Here is a 22,737-nt window from a genome sequence, read left to right on the forward strand (position 1 = left end):
GTTATACAAGGTACTTGTCTTTTTAAATGCACACCAAGGGTTAATGGCAATTGTGAGCAATGGACTATCAATATAAATATGTGACATTGGTAAACCTCTCCTGTGTTGGCAATTGTGAGCAGCCGCCTACTGCAGGGGTTGTTGCCTGCTCTCATCTCGGTTGTACAGTGATGGGCACATGCTTTCCCTACCCCTACCACAGCCCCCGTTGGGGTGTGTCATGGACTCTCCTGTGGGGGTGGAGGCAAGGTTCTGGAGACAGGGGGTGATAAAATCATGTCAGCTTGGAGGTGTTGTTTGCTTATTTGCCCAATCAATGACTGCCTATGGCCATGCTAATCCTTATGGCCATTCCCACCCAGTTCCTTGCTCCCCCCCACCCAAAATACCTCCTCGAACTCACTTTAATCAAGTCTTACCATCCAACTTTGTACTTTCAACGCAATCTTCTGAGAGTTAATCACTTCAGTGGAGTTGTAATCGTGCTACTTGTGTGATAAAAATGTCTTAAGCAGGTCTGGCTTCAGACACCATTTATAAGCACCACGCGTGTCCTTCAGTGAAATCCTGTTAAAAACAAGCATTGGCAAAGCCAACAGTTTTGGTTTGTGTATAAGTATTAGGCATTTGCCAGGCGCTGCTATTAGATGCCCATTTACCTACACCATGTCGCACCTGCTACCATAAATAGCCAGTGAATACCACTATGGCAGCGCCTGCTGAGTGCCTTTGCCATGCCTACACAAAAGCACAGTTTTGAAGACGAGTCTGGCATTTTATGTCACTCTTCTCTTCTAGAAACATATATATTTATTTATTTGAATTTATATAGCGCACAGGCAGCCCTGGGGCATCGTGGCGCTGTTACGAGAATATTCACTTAGCTGCAATGGGTCTCTTCATTGTTGGAGATACGTGTGGGGGCAAATAACAGGAAGATGGCATGTTTTTCTTAATGGAATTTAGTACAGTGCCGCTACCAGTACTAAATCATAGAAGCACTTGATTTCTGCGATGACATGACAGCAGCGCAAAACCAACAGTACTACTGTGATGTCAAAGCAGCTGAACACAGCTTCCACTGCTGACGACTCTGCTCATAAAATAGGTCTACTCAGGGCCATCTAACCACTTTATTTTCTTCAGCTGGGCCTGCGGACACCTTTCCATGAACTCTGCAGCTCAGTAACAGCCGCTCGTCTCACCGAAAAGGAATGTTTTGGTCAAGGCTCCACTAGCTGCTGGAGGGAGGCCTGCCTCCTTCAGAAAATGCGATTTTAATGCTGGCTGCAGCAGCCAAAACACTACCAGGCCCTGCAAAAGTAGTCGGTGGGACGCCAACCGTTTTGGCAATCGGCTGGTCTATAATTAAGCATGTTCCCCCTATTCATATACAACTTCTTTCTATAGATTGCATTTGCAGATCATCGCAATGAAATTAAAAAGGGTTTACTACTAGTCTGTGTATTTTCTATAGAAAATTAAATCTAATGGGACAATGGAAGTACTTTATGTCAGGGCTTTGTTCTGGGGTGCTAACACTTATAAAATGTGTGGCCGAGGGCACTCTAGGTTAAGACTTTTTTATTGCACCAGGGGATGCTCAATATATGTTAACCCTTTACCTTTGGGAAGGCTGCCTCGCAGGCAGAAATGCCTGTTTTAAATCACGCAGATGTGACAAGAATTTAGATAACTTGCCGCTTAGAAGATGCAATAAATCCATCATCTTTCACAGAGCGGTTTTTCAAGTCAGAAATAACTGGTTTGCTTCACCTTAACATGGGCATGTTTAGATAAACCAGGCTAGGAGACCAAGCTACTGCATATTTTTATCTATCCACAAACTTCAGAAAAAAAGCACCATGCCCACATATACTTTCCATAGCAAGGTTTTTTCTTATAAAAGTTATATTATATTATGTTACAATGCTTTTTCACTATGCTGAATCACCACCATAATAATACGCAATACCACCGTAATAATATCAAATTGCTGAATTCTTGGCCAAGGCGTATACAGTTAAATATGGACTATCTTGTAGAGAGATAACTCAGCCCACCCCTATGGGCCAAAACTTAAACAAACTAAATAAGTAAATAAATAATAAAAAAACACAAGGTCATATATCAGATTGGAAACGCTGTAGACCCAGGAGCTTCGTGGTCACGGTATATGCTGTCACACTGAACCTCTCACAAGAAAAGAGCACCGCTGCTGATACCCAGCCACGTGCAAGTAAAGTTGTTTTAATTGTCTGTGCCCTCACAGTTATTATGGGGAAGATATTGTATGTCAATTAGGAATGGGTCTCTACTGTAGCTCATAGCCCCATGGGGCCCAGTTATTGGGGGCTATGTGCTTGTCCCCGAAGGGAACACCTGGAAATAAAGACACATACACCAGGGTAACAAAAGCATTTTATTTAATGGGTAATGTGCTTTCCGTATCTAGGTGTATGTGTTTAGTTTGGAAGAGTCCATCCAGCCCAGCATACGGCTGGATGGAATGTTAAGAGCAGAAGAAAGGCGAACAATGGCACAGAAGTCCACTGCCCTGGAATGGGCTTCGCAGGAGAGAAAAGTTTCCAGCAGGGCCGGTCTTACACCAGATTGCAACCCAGGCGGGAAGCATCATTGGCGCCCCCTCACCCCGAGCCCTAAAAATGACAACCAGAAAAATGTTTTACAAATGTTGTAAATAGGGCACTTCATTAAGAACCTGATGGAAATACAAATGCAATAGAAAATGCATACATTAGACACTAGGTGACAGTCTTAGAATGTTACCTGTATTATGTGTGTGCATTAATGGCGTTCAGAACACCTTAACAAGCCCGAATCAATGCAAGTTTATCGTCTATGCTAATGTAGGCTGCTGTGATGAATGGCCGCAGCGTTGATTGGTTTTGGGTTCTTGGGGATGCGTAGTTTATATACTTTGGAACGTCAGAAAGGACAGAAGGGTTAAACTTGTAGTCAATCAATATATGTATGTCGTAGAGTCAGAGGTGGCTAATGTGCACTGCCATAAAACACTCTCTGTGACGCACTCTAGGCCAAGACTAACCAGACATTGTACATCGAGGTGAAGGTTTTAGGGCTGGTTTCAAGTTTTGTTGTAAATAAAACCGTATTGGGACCATATCCTGGTGTCCTCTTCCTGTGTGCCCACCACTCAGCGGTATGGCAATACTTGCTTGCACATTTCAATATTATACATGCACATGCAAGACACCACCATGACAAACAGCATACTCTGGCACAAACACGTTAAATACAATTATGCACAGTTCACAGTGGTCGCAGGTGAACAACACACATATGGGCTGAATACAACTCACCACAATGGGCCAAGGCAACACAATGTTCAACTTACACCCGCAGAAGACCATTACTGCAGAAGCCCCACAGATATTTGGCACCCAAAACATGCATGGATCATATACTTAATGGAGAAAAGCTCTTTATTCCAGACCCCATGAATGACCAGTATGCTCAGACAATAGGCACAAGTGGATACAAATTCAGTATAAAAACCAACCCCAACTGGCACCAAAAACATGCAAGGTCTGTACTGTATTCATAATGGCAGAAGAAAATGAACCATAGCGGGCGTAGACAAAACAGGCAGCGCAGGGCCTTTCTTAAATCAACAATGCTTGCAGGGCTGGTAGCAGAGGGTACCGTAGGTGAACACACCACCAGTACACACACACTTGCACAAACCTGAACACAGATTGTCGTGGGCGCCAGCGATGGCCGATACTGAGCCCGGTGCCTGCGACCATGCGCACCTTTCTCCGCGTGCAGCCATGCGTGTGTGGAGGCAGAGAGGTTTAATAACCTGCAAACTGCCATGTGCCTGCACACAAAGGGAACAGCCCACAGCAGAGTGGCCCCATCACAAGCCAACAGTGGGGGGCAAGGCCCCTCCTGAGACCATGGTAGACTATATCTAGAGGCTTTAGCTAGGAGGCCCTTAGTTAGGCGGTGGCACGAGCGCACTCCTACCCACCTGTCACCACCAACCAACAGGCCAGCAGCAGCCGCCAAAGGAGCTGCCAAGATCACCTTCACCACGGGCCATCGCCACATGCCCCCAGGGGGGGGTCAAATTATACCATATGCTAATTGCATGCAGGAGACCACCAACTCTTGCACTTAAATGTTGCTGCACCCTACATACAATTCTCCACACTCACAAGCAGAGTGTAATCATGCAATCGTGAGAGTGAATGAACGCAAAATCATCTTTTCTCTTCACTTTTACCCTCCTCTTTGCTGCCTGAAAGCAATGCGTTGCTGGCGTTGTTTTACAATGGATGCCTATGGATTGCACCTGCTATTTACCAGGTGTAAATGCCGGGCGCATTTTATGGGAATCCTTTGGTTTTATGCCTGCATGACAATCTCATGCAGGCATAAAAGCAGTTTCTCTTTTTAGATAACTTTTACAATTCCGAGACATAATTATTTTCATTCCAGACCTTCTAAATGTTTCTATTTTCTCCCCATTTCATATTTTATTTGGCGCTGGTGTGAAATATAGACATTTTGAAAACATAAAATAAAAACCTCATTGGCTTATTCAATGTTAAAAATGTATGCGGAAAGCACCATGCACTAATTCTCGAAAACTGAACAGCACATTTCGCATTCCAAAAGCACACTTGTGTGGGTCTATGGAACACACAATGCAAACACATATGTCCTTACTTTGTTTTGTAATTGACCACATCCTTCGAAGGTCACCAGATTTGGCATGTGTGTTCGGATGTTCTCCAACCATCTGCGCAATTTTGGTGAAATTGCACGGCTTTTCCCATTTTGCTGTATTAACACACATGCGCATTTGTGTTACTCTACTTTCACTAAAGACACTTTTCCGCTTTACCAAACAGCACAGTGAATGCTGCAATCCAGGAGCGTGACTGATCAGTGAATGACCAGGCTTCTGCAAATGCTCAATGTCCTTCTATCCGTTGCCTTTTGATGCTGTAGCCACAGCTGCTGAGTGGTCCCCTGCCTGGTAACTTATTAATGCTCCAATGCTTAAGGACGCTAGGCTGTATTTTGGTGAGCCATAGGTTGCTGGGAGAGAGCAGGTAGGAAGAGGCCCGAGTTGCCTAGTGTCAGTTACATGAGTCTCAGGGAAAGCAGTACCAGAGTAGAGAGCAGAGCATCAGTAGAGTTGCATGTCAAGGTTATTCTACAGTTGCTGCCAGCTATCACAGGGCTATGCACACTGTGTCTCTCCAGATGTTTGGGACTCCGACTCCCACGATCCCTCACAGTGGACTATGCTGATTAGGTAGGATGGTATTTGGTGTCTAAACATCTGGAGAGCCAACGGCTGCATATCCCTGAGCTATCATGAGGGGGTTCTACATTCGGGGTCGGTGAATGGATGAATGAATGAATTAATTAATAAGAACATTTATATACCGCCTTATTTTGAACCTGAACCCTCTCCAGGCACCGATCAACAGATGACATTATGTCATAAAACAAAGCCAAGAGAAAGGAAAGGGGCTGCCAAATCAAGAGGGACACGAGTTTGACTCAAAGCACTCGTTATTGAGGACAGAGTGGAAAAAAGATAACCCCGGAATGGCTCCAAGAGTGGAAGGGAGCTTGGTCCAGAGTGAAAGGACACTAAACATTATTTCTCTGCCTGCCAAAGCCAGGTCGGGTCAGAACATGCAGGGTTTCCGTAACACTATAAGAAGGTATTTGTCCTGCTCGGTGCAGGTGCATCACAGATCAGTATTGGGAAAGTATTCCACTGCAACTGGACAATTGCTGAGAAACCACGGTCCAACATCCCTTTACATGACCTGGAACTTGCATAGAAATCAAGGGAGCAACTGCATTCAGACCGGGACATTCTTTCCTCAAACACTCAAGTTGGGTCGCGCACGCCATGCATCTTAAGGTGAGGCATGGAAATTTGATTCCCACAAGCAGTAGTCCTCAGCCACAACTCATTACTGGCTAAACTTAATGAAAGGTCGCCTTTAAAAAAAATCAAATGTATGACCCTAATGTTGCACTCCTGGTCCTGGGGACCTGCACATGTTTGCAATTTCCGAACTCGAACACATTTCAAAAACCTCGCCATGTTGTATACATTTTACACCATGTTGAAAGAATTCAGCAAATCTATTGCGTTCATAGGTCAGGCCTTGTGATGGCTTTTTGCATTTCTGGTCCATTTTAAGGCAGCATATGAGAATCGTGTAGCTGCAGCCACTAGCAAGAGCAATTGGGAACACATTGCACCTATACATCAGAAAAGCCCAAACACTTACTTGCTGCGCACCCACTCGCTCCCCTTTCCTCGTTATGGCGGAGGCCTGACAATGCCAGTGATTCCTGTGTCACTGTCATGGCCTGGAGGAGGGCCCGCCGCATCTGCGCTCATGTGCCTGGCTGGCGCCAGCGGGCACCGCTGCCACTCAGGGGGAGGGGGTGAGTGAATAAAGCAACAAATGTTGCTAATTTACCAATTGCTGCCCTGCCCTGCCTGAGGGCCGAGGCTGCAGTGCTGAATACGTATACCTTCGTAACATTAAATTAATGTGGCTGGCTGACTGGTGCATGTGGGCTGGCCTAGGGGTTGGGGGAGATAGTGACGGACTTGCATTGTGTTTGTAAAAGGGGGTGGCTGGCACATGGTGCCTGGCTTTGAAGGAGCACCGGCTTGAGGTGAGCTATAACAACAAATTCAGGAGACGGACGAGCACCGCGGACTGCTGGTGCAGCGCCCCCTAAAGGCTGACTGATGTCAGGCAGCCACCTGAGCTGCCTGACACAAAGACCGGCCCTGGTTTCCAGTGTGGATTTTAAAAGAAAAGACAGCTGGAAAAAAGGGACAGTTGGAGAAAGGAGCAGACAAAGGGGGAATAAGCAAGAGAAAAAAACAAAAAGACGTACCTGATGGGGTCACTGCCTGGAGCGAACCCCCAGGGCCTAATCCATCCATGGCACAGCATGTGGGAGCCCCCCAGAGACTGAATCGAGGGCTGCGCTGCTGATGCTAGGGGCAGCTTGGCTACTCCGGGGCTGTGGCGGGTGTCAGCCCGCCTGGGGGCCAGTCCGGACGAGCCCAGAAGCACGGGCTGTGTCCCCAGTCTGCCCGCCTCGTGGCCCACGATACAGGCCTTGCTAATAATCCTCCCGGCTGTGTATGTCAGCTCGGGATCTGAAGAGAGGCAAAGTACCCTCCACTCATCAGGGTGGAGCAGTAAATACAAGTCCCGGGGTGGCCTCGCCGACCAGCCCGGATGAAGAGGAGGAAGTAGGAAGTTCAGGGCTTCTCCGTTTGACAGCCTGGTGAAGGAAAGCTCTGGGCCGCCCAGCAAAGCAGCCTGGATGAAGATCAGGGGCCAACCGCTTGCATCGCAAAACGCATTGCAGAGGGGGCGGGCTGTGATCAGTGGCAGCAACAGGTTGCTAAGGGGATGCTGCCTGAAGCTAAAATGGCTGCAGGTGTAGCAGTGGCATCCCCATGGTACAGGGTACGTCACCTGAAGCAAAAATGGTGATGCGGCAGTCCCCACCCTAATGGACCACCCTGAAGATGTTTACACATTTTGCAAGGCCTGCAATGAGAGCGGGTGGGCCACCCAGCCAAAGGGCGTCACCCAGAATACTTGTAAAGGGCAGAGTGAACGCCAGGAGACAGAGGCCGGACCCCCACTCACGCATGAGGATGCGCAGAAGTAATGAAGAGTGCGGGCTGAACGGTAAGTGAAGATGGCCCAATGTGGTGGACAGGGCCACCTTGACAAAAGAACAAGAGTGGGGTCAGGCCCCATGTAAAAAGAAGAGATGGGGAACCAGGCCCCAGAAACAGGGAACAACCTGCATCCAGTGCTGAAGCCAGCCTGCAAAGCAACCAAAGACAGACCTATGGAAGGTCCTGTAAAGGGGGTGACTGACTGCAGCAGTCACCCTATTGTGACAGCGTCTTATGTTTTATGTAAATATATATATTTATGTGATATATATGTATTTAAAAAGACAGGTTAAGGTGCAAGTCAGGTGATAAATTTTACTGTAAACACCAGTCGAAATGCCCAAGCATTCAAGACCAATACTGTGTTCTAAAATCCATTTATTGTATCAAAACTGTGCAAAAGTCATAAAAAGCATACATTACAGATCCTGGCCAGACCAGGTACCATGCAGCACTCACCACAGCGGGTGGAAAACGCCACGCGTTCCGCTCGACTCGCGAGCTTCCTCAGGCTTGTGATGATTCCAAACGCAGCGCGCATAGTGTATGTAACGTTAACTCGTCACTAAAAAGAACTCTATGTCTCACATTAGAGGTGCACATTTCACCTCTCATGTGAGACACAGTGGTTGGAACACGCGGAAGCTGCTTATTGCACGCACAAGTTGAACATCAATTTGGCAATAAACTGTTCCTATTTAGGGGCATACATGCACTAAGACACTTCAACATGGCGGATTTGCTGTCCTTTGAACCATAGAGTTCTTTTTAGTGCCGAGTTAACGTTACATACGCTATGCGCGCTGCACAGCCAGGCGGGGCCAATTACTCCTCTTGCGAGGTTATACATACACGAGAAAGTGAACATTTGGAATCATCACAAGCCTGAGGAAGCTCGTGAGTAGAGCAGAATGTGTGGCTTTTTCCACCCGCTGGGGTGAGTGCTGCATGAGACCTGGTCTGCCCTGGATCTGTAATGTATGCTTTTTATGACCTTTTCACAGTTTTGATACAATAAATGGATTTTAGAACACAGTATTGGTCTTGAGTGCTTGGGCATTTTGGCTGGTGTTTATAGTTAAATGTATCACCTAACTTGCAAATTAACCTGTCTTTTTAAATATATAGAGCGTAGCCTGCTCTAGCCCTGCAGTACCAGCTCAGTAATGAGGCTGAGCGCATTAAACTGGTTAAAACTTGTTTTTGAATGATGTCTGTATATATAATTAATATATGGTGAATATGATGTTACATATGGAATAGGGTTTTATGGGAATTTTATGAAGGATTACAAGTTCAGTAGGGGGACATTATATGTAACAACATTAAGTAAAAGGGGGTAGAGGGCAGGCACCCTGGTGTGAGGTAGCAGGATAGTGTAGAGGCCTGCCTGAGGCCGCCTAGCCAGGTGGGACCACCCAAAGAGGCCATCCTCTGGTCTGTCACACACTCCATGTGGGTGGTACCAGAGTATAGGTAAGGGGGCTGTTACATCCCCGAGACCCCTCCAAGGGAGGATGAGCTGATGCAGCAGGCCCCCCATTTAGTTGGTGCTCATGCTGGGGGAATCATAGGGTAAAAGGCTAAAAGTCTAAAAGTGTTTTTATAAATAAAGAGGGGTCCCCGTCGGGATCCCTATAAAATTCCCTTTGGTGTCTGTGTCCATTGGTGACCTAAGCAACTCAGGGTGTAGCCCATCTCCTGTTATCAGCAATTTTATTTTGAGGTGCAGCACCACTCCCTATCGATCTGCCATTGGGGGTGGGAGTGGTGGTTCCCATAGGAACGGACCCTGGTTTGGTTTGGGGGAGTTGCACAGACTTGCTTGGACCAGGGCTGGAAATCAGGGGCTACACTGAGAACAAAATTCAGATCTATAAATGAGATGGCCCTCCGTCAGTCCCTTCTTTCATCTGACTTTGCTGATTAAACATATTAGCAGTCATGTCATCAATTTGCATGCGCCTGTAATGACTACCTGAGGCACCGAGACCATCACCTTCAATGAGCCCTTCATTATAAGCGCTGAATGGGAGTCTCAGTTAAATTCAATGCTGTAGAATACGTGACACTACATGTTCAGAGAATGCATCATGGATTATGTGCCCTTAGTACCAGGTCCTAAAAAGTGCAGAGATGATACAAGGTTTAGCCTACATCCATCATTGGATTACGGGAACACATTCATGATAAATCAAGGGTGCTTGATCATTAATGATTTGGTTTGATAAATCAATCACAGAGGCTGGCAAGCCTATTTTTTTTAGCCAGAATGGTTTATTGGAGCTGTTCACTGGATTAAGGATATTTTCAGAGGTGGGAAATGGATTGATTTTGATATGTGCTGAGTTTAATATTGAGAATGTGTCCGTTGCGGATTACAGGAAATTGAAAAGGTGCATTGGTGAGATTGAGGTGAGTGAATTTGACGTTTTGGAAAATATGGCGGTGGATTGTCAGTCTGTGGCGAGCAAAATGTATCGCCGGATGGTTGCTAGCTACAAAGATAATACTGGATTGGTGGATGATTGGAGTAGGAGATTAGATTGTGAGATTACCATTGATATGTGGAATGAGATGTGTGCGAATGTGCAGCTTTGTTCGGTCAATTTGTGTGAGCGATCTAGGCAAATTAAAGTTTTTAACAGAGTGTTTTGGTGTCCGGAGAAGCTCAAAAGGAGGGGGGGCATGTCTGATTCAGATGTGTGTTGGTGTTGTGGTTTGGATGTTGGAACTCTTGAACATATGCTCTGGGATTGTGTCAGGGTACGGGGCTTTTGGCACGAGGTTTGCAACATGTGTATATGTTTCCGGGTCCTGGATTGCAACATTGATTTGGATTTTAAGACGATGGTTCTTAGCTCTGGTGAATTGCTTGAAGATCTTTCTGTGTCTGAGAAGAAATTTTTGTTCAGGGGAGCTTCGGTGTCCAAGAAACTGATCTTGAGGGGTTGGAAATCCCGGATCCCGCCAACTGCAGATGGTTGGATTTATGAGATGATTTCCTTGGCGAATATTGAAAGGGTGATGTATAAGCGATTGAGGAAATTGCGGATACATGTTAAGGTGTGGGATGCATTCCTTGAACTGTATTAGCAAATAACTGTATGTAAACCTGTATTGGCAAGAGGAATGTATACATTGATAGGGGTTTTTTTTCTCTCTTTTTTTGTGTATTCTACTATTACTTATATTGTGGTTCACTGCTTTTAATTTGTGTTTGCTTTGTGACTGATGTATTCTTGTTGTAGTAAAATTTTAAATAAACATTTTTTAAAAAATAAATAAATAATGATCGTGTGTACCCAAACTTTTTTATAATGTAGTGATAATGTGACCAATAGGTTATCGGGAATGTATAAAAGGCTAATTGTTACTTGCGATATACATAATTTAAAATAAGAAAACCCTGTAAGCTACAGGTCAAGCTCAGAGAACGGCCCTACTATAGAAAAAGAGAAGAAAGTACGGTTACACTTTTGACGTCAGCCTAGGGCCTTAAGTGAGCCAGGGCAGAGCCCTGCAGGGTGTGAAACAAATGGAAGCAGGGAAGCTACTTGTTAAAGCACGACAGTCGGCACCTGACTCCCAAAAAATAACTCTGTCCACATATCTATTTAGAACTCACAGTTGGACGTACTTTACTGGTAGGGTGCTATCATAAATGAAAGAAAGACTAAAACCAGTGTACATTATGTGCTCAGAAGTTTGCAGGCTTGAATCACTGTCACAGATATATGTAAAACATTGTGCTTGTTGTTATGTTCCCACAATGCTCTATGATTTTATGCAAATCACCTAGTAGTTTACATTGGTGCCATGCGTCGTCCTCCCCCCCCCCCTTCTCAGAGTTGTTCTCCTCAGTGATTTGAGGGCTGGCTGACGATGCATGGGTAAATTAACACTTTGAGCTCTGTCTTTGGCCAGCAAAAGCACATTTACAGTGGCACTGCTTTTAGTGTGTGCCTAACCAGGGAATATGTGCCTACTATTAGCCCTTCCAGGAGGTGATATCTACAGATTATTTACATGCCTGGCTGACAGCAGGGACCCGCTATTATGCACACTGGGCCCGTGTCATTTATTTACAGAATGAAGGTGATTTACTTGCTGATTAAGTTACTTATATCACGAGTCAATAAGCAATTTATTTACAGACAGTTTATTTGGAAACGGAACCAGAGGCAGTTTTATTTACAGAATGCAGACAAGACCACCCGACACCTGGCTCCAGGGTCCAAAGTACATGTTTGCATGGCCTAATGATGTATTGTTTGGGGCAGTTGGCTCCTGCCTATATCAGCTGCCCCTCCTTTAGGCTGCGCCCTTTACCCACGCCCCTTTGCAGGGCCGCCCCTTGATTTCGCAAACCCATTTAAAGTACTGTGTACACTCAGAGGGGCCATGATGGTGTAGGGCGCCCACCCTTATTTTTTACGTTGGTGGACACTGTCTCCCTTCTGCGTTTAATTAATTTTAAAAAAAAAAACACAAAGGTAACCACTAGCAGCGGGCAGTGCCACAGTCAGGAATCCAACCCAGATCCTGCAGCTGTAAGGCGAGACACATACACACAAGACCACACAAAGCGCTCACTTACCAGCCAGCAATGTAAAGGGAAAATCTGTGCACTTGGCAAGTACTTATTTGTCCCCTCTACTTTCTGAAAGAGAAGTTGAATTAAAATTGCGTATTTCACTGTAGGATATGCTCACTTCCCGTGACGCCACTTCCCAATGAGTGCACCAGAGGCCACCCACTTCTTTTTACGGCTCGAGCCCTGGCTGTATATAAATTCCAACTGGCCTTGGAATTAAATGAAGTTTACCTGTGCTGTTAAAGGTGTGCGGGCACTTTGGGAGCTTGGGCGGGTGGGGGGCGGGGGAGGGAATCAGAAGCGTCGGCAGACTTTCTTATTAGATTTTAAATATGCTCAGGTAGTTGCCCTTTCTGTGTCCAGAGCACAACCCACCTGAGACGTTAACCATGGAGACTGGCCCACGTGGTTAGCATAGCCATGTTCCGGCGTTTTTCGCCACGTTGTGCGTGGAATGTATTTTGTGTTTCTAAGAGAAGTCTGGCCCTACAGGTCCCAGCATGCAAAGCGCTACTGTGTAAAATGCAAGAGACACTAATGACATGGGGCCAGTTGGCAACCCTCCACAGCCCCTACTTGGAATGTTTAACTGCAATAAAGCCTCTCAGCAGTTTATATGATGTGATGGATGAAATGTTAATTTTTCAGTGACATGGACACAAGACAGTCCAGCTGCTCCAGTAGAGCAACACGTGTGCTTCTTCACAGTACAGAATACTAGACGACTCTCTCCGTGTCACGGGACGGGGGCAATATTCGAGTCCTGACTCTATATTGAACAGCAGAATGCATGCTGGGATTTGAAGTCTTGGTTCCCGTCACCTGACCCAAGTGGATTTAAGTGGCACTGGCAACAAGGGCACGTGGACGCTAAATACCAAAACTCTCATAACACGGGCTACCTCGGGACATGGTATCCTCCTTTATTTTTTATATTCCCATTTGGTTATGTAATTTAAACCTTTCACATGTATCATAATGTTACATCAGTTATATATAAAAAAAGTCCACACAAAAAAAAAATCGTCATAAACACTAGTCTTATAGATTCAAAACTACAGTACATACAAAGACAAGACCAGAGAGTCCATATTTAACATCTCAGTGCAACGTATTGGGTTTTCAGAAAACCCCACTTTGCTGTTCACCCGTGGCGCCCCATCTACAGAACCCCTTCTCTAGGACATTTCACGCGTTACTTTCCCAGATCCGGCACTTCCTGACTACTGTTCTCTGATGCGCTGCTTTGCTAGTAGCCGGCGCCCTGATGCCTAGGGGTTTGCTGTGCTCTATAAATATTAAAATAAATAAATAAATACTTTGGCAAAAACCACCGTCTGCACATCATAAAATAGAATCAATGTCACAACATGACTATAGCAGATACCAAAGTTTCAAAAGTGCTTACAGATATATAAGTGCACGCTGTATAGGGCATCAACGCAAAGAAAACTGCACTAACATCGCTAGACTATTGCTATGTCCTCTTCCTAGGGACTGCCACAAAAGACCTGGAAAGACTCCAAGTCATCCAGAACAACGCGCTACATGCAGCCCAACTCATCTCCTAGAGGGAACACGGAGGCCAGGAAATCAGCTCACTGGCTCCCAATAAAGGAAATGATCTTATTCAAAACGCTGACACTGACACAAAAATGCATCCACCTCACTGCACCAACCAGACTACCTCTCACAAAGGATCCATCCAGCCTCCTCCACAAAACCTACCAGATCACCCTATGCCAACATGCTTTGTGTGCCCCTGATAAAAAGAACCAGAGCAGGTGGCTCCAGCTTCCCCTACCTCGCACCCTCACATTGGAATGCCCTGCCTCCTACCCTCCGGTGGGGCCTCCCTCACCGCCTTCCGCAAGGCCATGAAAACTGTTCTCTTTGCATAATGTGTAACCATCAACCTCCACGTTACACATCTATGTACTGACCTGCAAATGCTTCTCCAAACTGTACCTTCCCTGTAACTAAGTTCCGCCTCAATGCCCTTGGGATGTTTGTGCGCTATATAAATGTAATAAACAAACGCACAAGATCACCGATTCAAGAAAGTGCTTAACGTTGTTGCAACTTAATAACTTTATATTAGCACATTCATGGGACATCATTTGACAACCCCTCCCAGCAGGGAAGCACTATTTGTGTCGGGTTTCCTAGGCGGGGGATGGAACGTCTGCTTTTCTCATTACAGCAGCCGCTCCTCATCGCAGAACTCGATGGTACACACAGATAAGGCGGCTTCTGCATTGTTCGGACCTGGGTCTGCTCCAATTTCCTGCGCGGGGTCCAAAGATCTGTGGGGGTGGGTTGGATGGAACAGTGGCCCTCTGCTGCTAGAAATCCTGGATTTCTAAATTTGAAAGCCTAAGAAGATCCATCAAGACACTCATCTCTGGGCTAGACTCTCAGCTATAAGAGACCTCTGATCCGCTCTCTCGCGTCCTATCTACTGGTATCCAGCACACACGCGAGCAAAATTACGAACAAAAGGATGGCGGCAGAAAGTCAAGGGAAGTCTGTGTGGCGAGTTTGCCTGCCTGCCTCCCGCACAACACAGTGAGATTTGCAGCCCGGAGGAAACTTCCAACAAAAGAAACGGGAAACTCCCGAAAAACACCACCACAACTGTTGCCAAGCAGAAAGAGACAGCCGATGGAACTAGTGATGGATGCCCCAGGTTCCTGCCACATGTGCGCCCACGCGCGAGAGGCTCTTTATTGGTTGCCTGTTACCTTTGCGTGGACGCCCCCCGCCCCCAGTATATCACTGCCCAGTCCCTATGGCATAATCCCCCTGGGCCAGGCAGGGGCATCCCGGCTGCCATGCCCATGAATGGTAGAGTGGTCACCTGCGCAGCTGCAGCTCCCCGCTTATCGGAGCAGTGGGCGCGCCCCATTCCCCTCCGGGGTGTTGGCATGGACATGTGTGTATGCGCCTGGGCGGCAAGGACCGACCCCCGGCCGTCCCCCCTCTCACCTGTCGCCGGTGGCCAGGGAGGCGCTGTCGGGCGGCGGGGAGCGGCTGCCGGCGCTGGCCGAGGAGCTCGAGTCCTGGCTGTTGCGGTGCTTCCTCTGCCTCCAGCTGCCGAAGCTGCGCCTCTTGAGCCCGCCGCTCTCGCCCTCCACCGGGGACTTGGCGGGGCCCACGTCCGACGAGCTCCTCCGCACTCCGCGGGTCCCGCTCTCCTCGGTCTCCGGCTCCTCCTTGCCGGGCTGCGGCTCCACAGTCCGGCTCCGGTGAAACAGGCGCCCGAATAACCCGCCTTTTTTCTCCTTCTCCTTCTCCATGCTGCTGGGTCCCTCGGTGGGAGCCTGCGAGCCGGGCGCTCTCCCGGCACTGCACGGCGTGTGCAGGGCGGACCGGCGGTGCAGCAGAAGCGGGCGGGCTGCCTCCTCGCTCTCTCCCGCTCTCCCCTCTCTCAGCCGCTGTCAGGACGCCAGTGCTCACCTGAGGAGCAGCAGCAGGTAATACGAGCCCTCGCCTGCCGCCTGCAGGGCCAGCAGCCCGGCATCCACAGTGCCGCCACAGGGGCTCGGGCGCACACACGCAGGGCGCAGAGGCATCCCCGAGCATGTGATGATGCGTGTGCTTAGGGAGACACTGGGCACAGGCGCACACCCCCCCGCATGGACCCAAGTGCACAGGGACAGGTTGGCGCACAGACGCGTCTCGATGCGTGCACACCAGGTGAGACACAAAGCACGTGGGGCCGAACACGCGCGGATGTATGTACACAGATCATCAACGCACAGAGAGAACTTAAGCACATAGCGAGCTCTTTGCACACAGGGCTCCTGGACTCAGAGGTCGCAGGGGCAAAAGATTATGGGACTCACAGGGAGCAGGCCGTTACGGGCCTTATGAGTAAAACAAAACAAGGTCCATTTGGGCTTACTGCACAAAAACACCCAGACGCGCTTGTAGTGGAAAAAGTCGCTTTAATGTGCCAAAATTCACAAATAACTGCTAACCTGGCTCCCTGGCCTTACAGACTAACACAAAATGTTTTAACAACCAATTTAATAATTCAACACTTTAATTTCCCCCCAACAAATAAATAATTAATTAGTTCCACTTTCTCCCTACCTATCCCTTGGTCCATACCGTCTCCTTAGCATCTTCTCAAGGCGTCCTGCTTTCTCCCCGGGGCCATGCCCCTCCATCGTCAATACCTGTTCCCCCGGGGTAGGCCGTTTGTGCAAACAGCAGCACCCCCATCCTTTCCCGTGCTATTCCCCGTTGTGCTTCACTCCCCCCTCATCTAAAGGGGCCATGCCCCCGGCAACCAACATCCTCAATCCCTTAGAACTCCCCTCTACACCAAACTCCTTCTTCCCATGACTTGCAGCCAGGCTGACCTGCCACATCAGCAACGAAAACTTTACATCACAACTTCCCCCGCTAATGCACAAGCCTGTCACAAGAAAACTGCCCACAAAACCACCCTACGCCACTTGAACTCTAAGCATACAACCCATGAAACTCTTGTGGGGGAAAAGCAACCAAAAAATTCCTAATTAAAAACCCCCTCCTCCCCCGAAATTTGAACCCTCGCCTACCTAGAAAAAGAGAGAGGGCGGGCAGGGACAAACACTCGTCCTTACCGTCGCCTGCTCCCAAACCTTCCCTCCCACTGAAATACCCCTGGGGGTGCGCTGCACGCAGGCCATCTCGTTGGCCTGTGTGCAGCGCCCAAAATAACCCTGAGGAAACGCTGCGCGTTCTCCCCGAGCCCCCCTTCGCACGCAAGGTTCAGGTACACACACGTTTTAGCCCCGACACACCGCAGCGGGGGCACGTCCCAACAACCCCCAGATACCTAAATGAGAGGCAGGCTGAGTGGAAGTGAAATTGGCACCGCAAACTTTATTAGCATACATAAAGTCAGGAGTTATCTTACAGATGCTTCGTTTCGCCGCTACCCTCAAGATTGTGCACTGAGGGTAGCATTCTAAACCCCTCCCCCACCTTAAGGTCCTTGCGGACCAGTTGAGGACCCCGTCCCTCAATATCCGTCCCTCTCTATCCCTGTCCAATTATTATTATTATTTAAAAAAAAAAAATCTTTTCATTTTCTTCATTCATTTTTCCATTTCCCATTTTGTTTTTTCACTTGCCATTTTTCGCTTCATTTTCTTTAATTAGTTCCATATAACCTGTTTGCACCCCATGATTCATTCCTTTCTTTCCCCCACATTACCCTCTTCTTTACCCCCTTCTTTACCCCCTTAGCCTTTCCCCTTGGTAGTCTAGATTTTTCTTACAATTTCCTGAACCCCATTGCGTTCTTCCCTTAACCTGTCATGACCCCCCTTTATCAAAACTAGTGCTGTCCAAACTTCATCCGCCATTTTACTGTCCCACCCCACCCCCTCAGGCCTCGCATTTCCCAGCTCCTTCCCATTTCGTCATACTTTTCCCTACCGAGGCCCCCCTGTTAGCTACCTTCTTCCAAAATGTGGGGGCCCCCCTGTGACCCATGCTGAGGGGGCACCCCCAACTCAGCAACAAATCACTGGTCATGCCACACTCTGGGCCGGCCTAGATTATCACGCTTGCGCAATACGCACAAATGTGCTGTTGAAGGGGTATGCCACACACTGCACCAGGAGAAATATCTAAAAATGTGTTTTAATGCAATATACATCACACTTTCTGAGGAAAATTGGCTAAAAAGCCAGACTGTTTGCAATGGTTTTGTAGGGTAACACCAATCCAATAGATGCAAGTCATCAACAGTGCAGAGGAACATTAATGCTTTGCTATTAAAAATGCCATGCACATTGAAAACATGTCCAACTGGCTGCAACATGTAGACCAGTGTAATAACATTACAGTAAAGCATGCCAGGCCACATTTAGACTTACCTAGACTGGTTGCACCAAAATGGCAGTCGAAGCAATAACACTCATCAAGAAGAGAACATACATTCAAGCCTGCGTCTCTGCGGCCTCTAAGAACACGGCCAAGCTCTTTAAAATCTGTAAGTAACTGGTCAATCCTGTTGCAGCCTTTACCTCTCATGTTCCCTCCCAGGCCCTCTGTATGGCTCTGTTCTCTCACTTCTCTGCTAAAACTCAGGACATCCAGTCCCCCATCTCCTCTTCCTCTCCCTCTCCCTCTTCCTCTCTTAGCCCCCCATTGGCCAGCTCTACTTCTCTTCCTCCTTTCTCCTCTTTCTATCTGACAATACCTAATGAGGTTTCTAGACAAGTCCGATCTTTGAAAGTGTTGTCCAAACAGGTGCTCCTCTAGAACCATCAAGGACCATATTGACACCCTTGCTCCAGCCTTGGCTGATTTTTGTAATCACTCTTTCACCACTGGAATGTTCCCCTCTCCCCTTAAGCACTCTCTTGTGCACCCACTCCTCAAGAAGCCGCCTGCCTTTCCTGCCTGCGTGGAAAACTATCACCCAATATCCATCACCCCTTTCCTGGGCAAACTGTTCTAATAAAACTGGCCATCTTCCAGCTTACTCTCCACACTGAATCTGTTGGTTGTCTCCATGACCATCAGTCTGGCTTCAGAGGTGCCAGAGGCATGGAAACTGAACACCTGTGAAGATCTGCTCTCTAACCTGGATTACAGCATTCCTTCTGTCCTTATCCTCCTTGATATTTCCTCTGCTTTCGACACGGTCAACATCGCCATCCTGATTAATCGACTCCATGAGAACCTGGGCATCATGGATCAGGCCCTTGAGTGGCTGACCTCCTTCCTCTTGGACTGCCCCTCCCAGGTGCACCTTGGTCCCTTTCTCTCTGCCACATCTCTCTATACCTGTGGCATTCCGTAGGGCTCCATCCTCTCATCCTGGTTTTTCAACCTCTTCTTGGCACCTTTGGCCCACCTGATCTCTACCTTCTCCTCTTATGCAGATGACACTCAGCTTTCCTTCCGGCTCCCTTCAGACTCCTCTCCTCTCTCTCTCATTTCTGACTGTCTATCCGCGATTCAGGATTGGTGCACATCCACCGATCTCTCCCTTAATGCCAGTAAAATGGAGATCCTTCTCATTGGGACCCATGCCCCTGCTTTTCCTCTTGCACTCTCTCCGCCCACCTTGGGCCCTCTTCTTTCGCCTTCCTGCGAGGCAAAAAACTTGGTTGTCATTTTTGACTCCACTCTCTCTTTCTCTCCTCACATCTCGGGCATCGCCAAGAAGTCCCACTACCAGCTGCTCCTCCTCAAAGGAACTCTTTCATTTCTCACTTCCCCCCAGAAGCTCACTGTCTCCAGAGTCCTGGTTCTCTCTAGGCTGGACTACTGCAACAGCCTCTTTCTCAACCTGCCTTCCTCTACTCTCTGCCCTCTGCAACTAATCCAGAACAGGACTGCAAGACCTATCCTTGGTCTCAAGCCCAGGGATCATATCTCTCCAGTCCTGAAATCTCTCCACTGGCTCCCGGTTACTGCAAGGATCAAGTTCAAGATCCTTTGCAGTGTCCACAAAGCTTTCTGGGCCCGGGCCCCCACTACATCTATCGCTGTCTTCCAAAATACCTTCCTTCGCTCAGCGACCTCCAAGTCTCTAAGGGTTAGACACTAGCCCAGGCAGAGAGGGGGGGGGGTAGATCTCTCTCCTATGCAGGTGCCTCCCTCTCGAAAGGCCTCCCTGCCCCTCTCAAACTTGAGCCGGACCACCTGAAGATCCGGAAGAAGCGCAAAACTTTCTTCTGCTCTGCTTTCTCTCTCTCCCTCCCCTCCTGGCCCACCTGACCTACCTGTCTGCTGTACCGACTGGTTGCTGGGCTACCCTCAGAGTCTCACTATGTCCAGACTTTCTTGATCAGTCACCCCAGCACTGCCTCTGGGCCTACCATGCACTTAGGGGCTGTAACTGTAACCCTACAGTCCCTTGTTCTCCTTGCACTACCCACAGCTGCACTGCCCTGGCTGCACTTACTCAGAGAATTGCTGCCCTGTTTTTCCCTCCCCTCTCCCTTGCACTTCCCCCTCCTTTTCCCCTTGCACTTCTTGTTCTCACACCTGCACAATCTGAATGACACAAGGCCTAGTAAGATTGTTTGTCGTGTCTTCCCTCTATCTTCCCTCCTGTGTCTTGTCGCGCCTAGAAACACTTGTGTACAGGCGCGTTATACATGACTTATATCATATCATTTTATCACAGATTCCAAGAAAAATATACAATGCCCCAGTAAGAAACTACTAGTCTGGCAGAACCGAAATGCCAGTCTAGCCAGGTAATTACACTTAGCAGGACTGCTTTATCAGAAATGCCCAGTTGTAAAAAAAAAGTAATACCAAACTGAGGAATGACTAGACTGGCTGCACCAAAATGCCTCTCTAGCCACTAATACCACATATCATGCCTGCTTAGACTGGACATGGACAAACATTATGATTTGTCACACAATTCCACCCCCCCACAAACATCCCCTCTCCCTCCCACCCCAACCTTCAAAATCAGCTCCTTGGCCCAGAATTACCTCCATGTCCCTTTTCCTTGTCCAAGAGCTTACATATGAGGCTCCTTCACTCATAGGTAAGTACGGGGATGAGGAAGAATGGGACTAAGAGTAATGAAGATTACAGGTAGGTAAGTCAGGCATTACCTCCATATACCTCTACCTCATCCCCAGGGGAGTTGCTAGGTCTGGAAAAGACCCGGGGCTAAGCTTATGTCGGAACTGTCGGGACTGGGGGCTAGCTAGTCTTTTGGCTGTAGCTCCTGAGATTCTATCCGGGGCTACAACCAAAAGATCAGGGGCTATAGCCCCCTTAGCCCCCCCTAGCAACGCCCCTGCTCATCCCAGTACTTGTGTATGAGGCAGAGTGCCTCATACACAAGAAGTGGGACGAAGAAGAATAGGGCTAGGAGTATTGAAGATTACCAATAAGTAATCAAGGCACTAAACACAAGTAGTGGTGCAACATTGAGTTGACTGGGATTCAGCACTCCGTCCCCCCCCACCCCCTGAAATGTTGGGCTATGTTGACTCGACCTGGCAGCTGACCTTCAGAGCAGTCGACAGTCAGAACAAGCTGGTTCCATCCACATGCGATAAAATACCACACTAGATAATGATTTCTGCTGGTGTGTGCTGTTGCGTGGTAGTAAACTGAACGGGCATCAGTTTGTTGACTTTCCTCCATACCTGATAATGACCCCTGGTGATCTGTTTTGTTGTGGGGTGGTAGCCCGAGATGGTCATCTGTGTGTCGACTTGTGTCCTCATTGATGTAATTGGACACGTAGAGGTGTCGGGTGGCCATTGCCGGGCCCGTCTACGTTGAATCAGCCTGGACATGGTCATCACGTGATTGTGCGTGAGGTCACGTGCTGTGTATATCCGTAGCAGTAGCGTTCCCGCGGATGCTGATACGAACATTGTCTCCGACGAGGAACGCTGCGCACCATACTCAGTGATAAGTGAGTTTGACGGCTGTGGTTGTCTGAGGGATATGCTTGTTGCAATGACCATTATGAGTCAGATTAAGAGCGACTCGCTGTTTATGACTTGTTCAAGACCGCTGTTTGGTGCTCAGTGTGTCACAGGCAAGATCAGAGATGTGAGCACGTTGAATGCTCCATATGTTTGATAATTGATTAGGTGTCCGTCTCTTTTTATGTCCTATACAGAGACTAGTTATCTCACGAGGACCATTGTTTGACAGTGGGCGCGACACTTATCTCCCGCACTTGAGACACGGAAGTTCTTGACGCATGCTCATGACGTTGTCCGCCATTGAGGCGGCGGGCTGACCTTAATCAGGTTAGTTGCCCTATGGCCAATATCAAGGTTTGATATTCCTGGGGTGCTACAGGCACACCGGTTATTGTAATATGGACAATATGGTTTGTGGTATTGACTCACTTTCTCTATTTGTCATGTGTTTTTTTCTCCCTTACTCTGGTCGGTGTGGAATTGATAGCCTAACAGACTTCGTCCTTTACTACGTGGGGCCTGACAGTGACTGCGCAAATTTGGAACCCATTAGGCTGTGTGCGATTGTCCCATACAATAGAGAGACGCACCACTGTGAACTGGAATCGTTCACGAGCCGTGAGTGGTTTTACTGCTTGGGTACTCACTGGGGTTCACCTGGATGGGGATGGTGTGTACACGGGCGGTCTGTGTTTTCCATGGCCCGTTTACTAGCCACTCTCTTTCGCAAGCACATATAGTAGTACTACACCAATAGATCCGTACAACACGAGTGCACCCCCAACTTTGATAGCGACCTCAGGGGTTATATCCACTTGGGCTATTGCATGGTTACACTTGGGTTTCCCTTGATGCAGGCTGTTTTCCCTTTTAAAGATAAACAAGATATCAAGAAACAGTTGTGTTATGACTGGTTTTCATTACTCAACTTTCATGATCGTGGGTGTCTGAATTTGTCACACAGAGTATAC

The 22,737-nt window shown here is 47.9% G+C and overlaps 1 protein-coding gene across 1 annotated transcript in view; it reads right to left on the minus strand.

Annotated features, from left to right (window-relative positions):
- CRYBG1 (crystallin beta-gamma domain containing 1) overlaps nt 1–15,935 on the minus strand; it is a 1,845,005-nt gene extending 1,829,070 nt beyond the window's left edge. Inside the window, exon 1 of the mRNA XM_069606577.1 lies at nt 15,330–15,935. Coding sequence (XP_069462678.1) covers nt 15,330–15,640 — 311 coding nt within the window. The 5' untranslated portion in view covers nt 15,641–15,935. The remainder of the gene's footprint in view (nt 1–15,329) is intronic.
- Between the last annotated feature and the right edge of the window lie 6,802 nt (nt 15,936–22,737).

This window comes from Ambystoma mexicanum, chromosome 4p, assembly GCF_040938575.1.
Source record: "Ambystoma mexicanum isolate Mex_15411 chromosome 4p, UKY_AmexF1_1, whole genome shotgun sequence".
In the NCBI taxonomy this organism is placed as follows: domain Eukaryota; kingdom Metazoa; phylum Chordata; class Amphibia; order Caudata; family Ambystomatidae; genus Ambystoma; species Ambystoma mexicanum.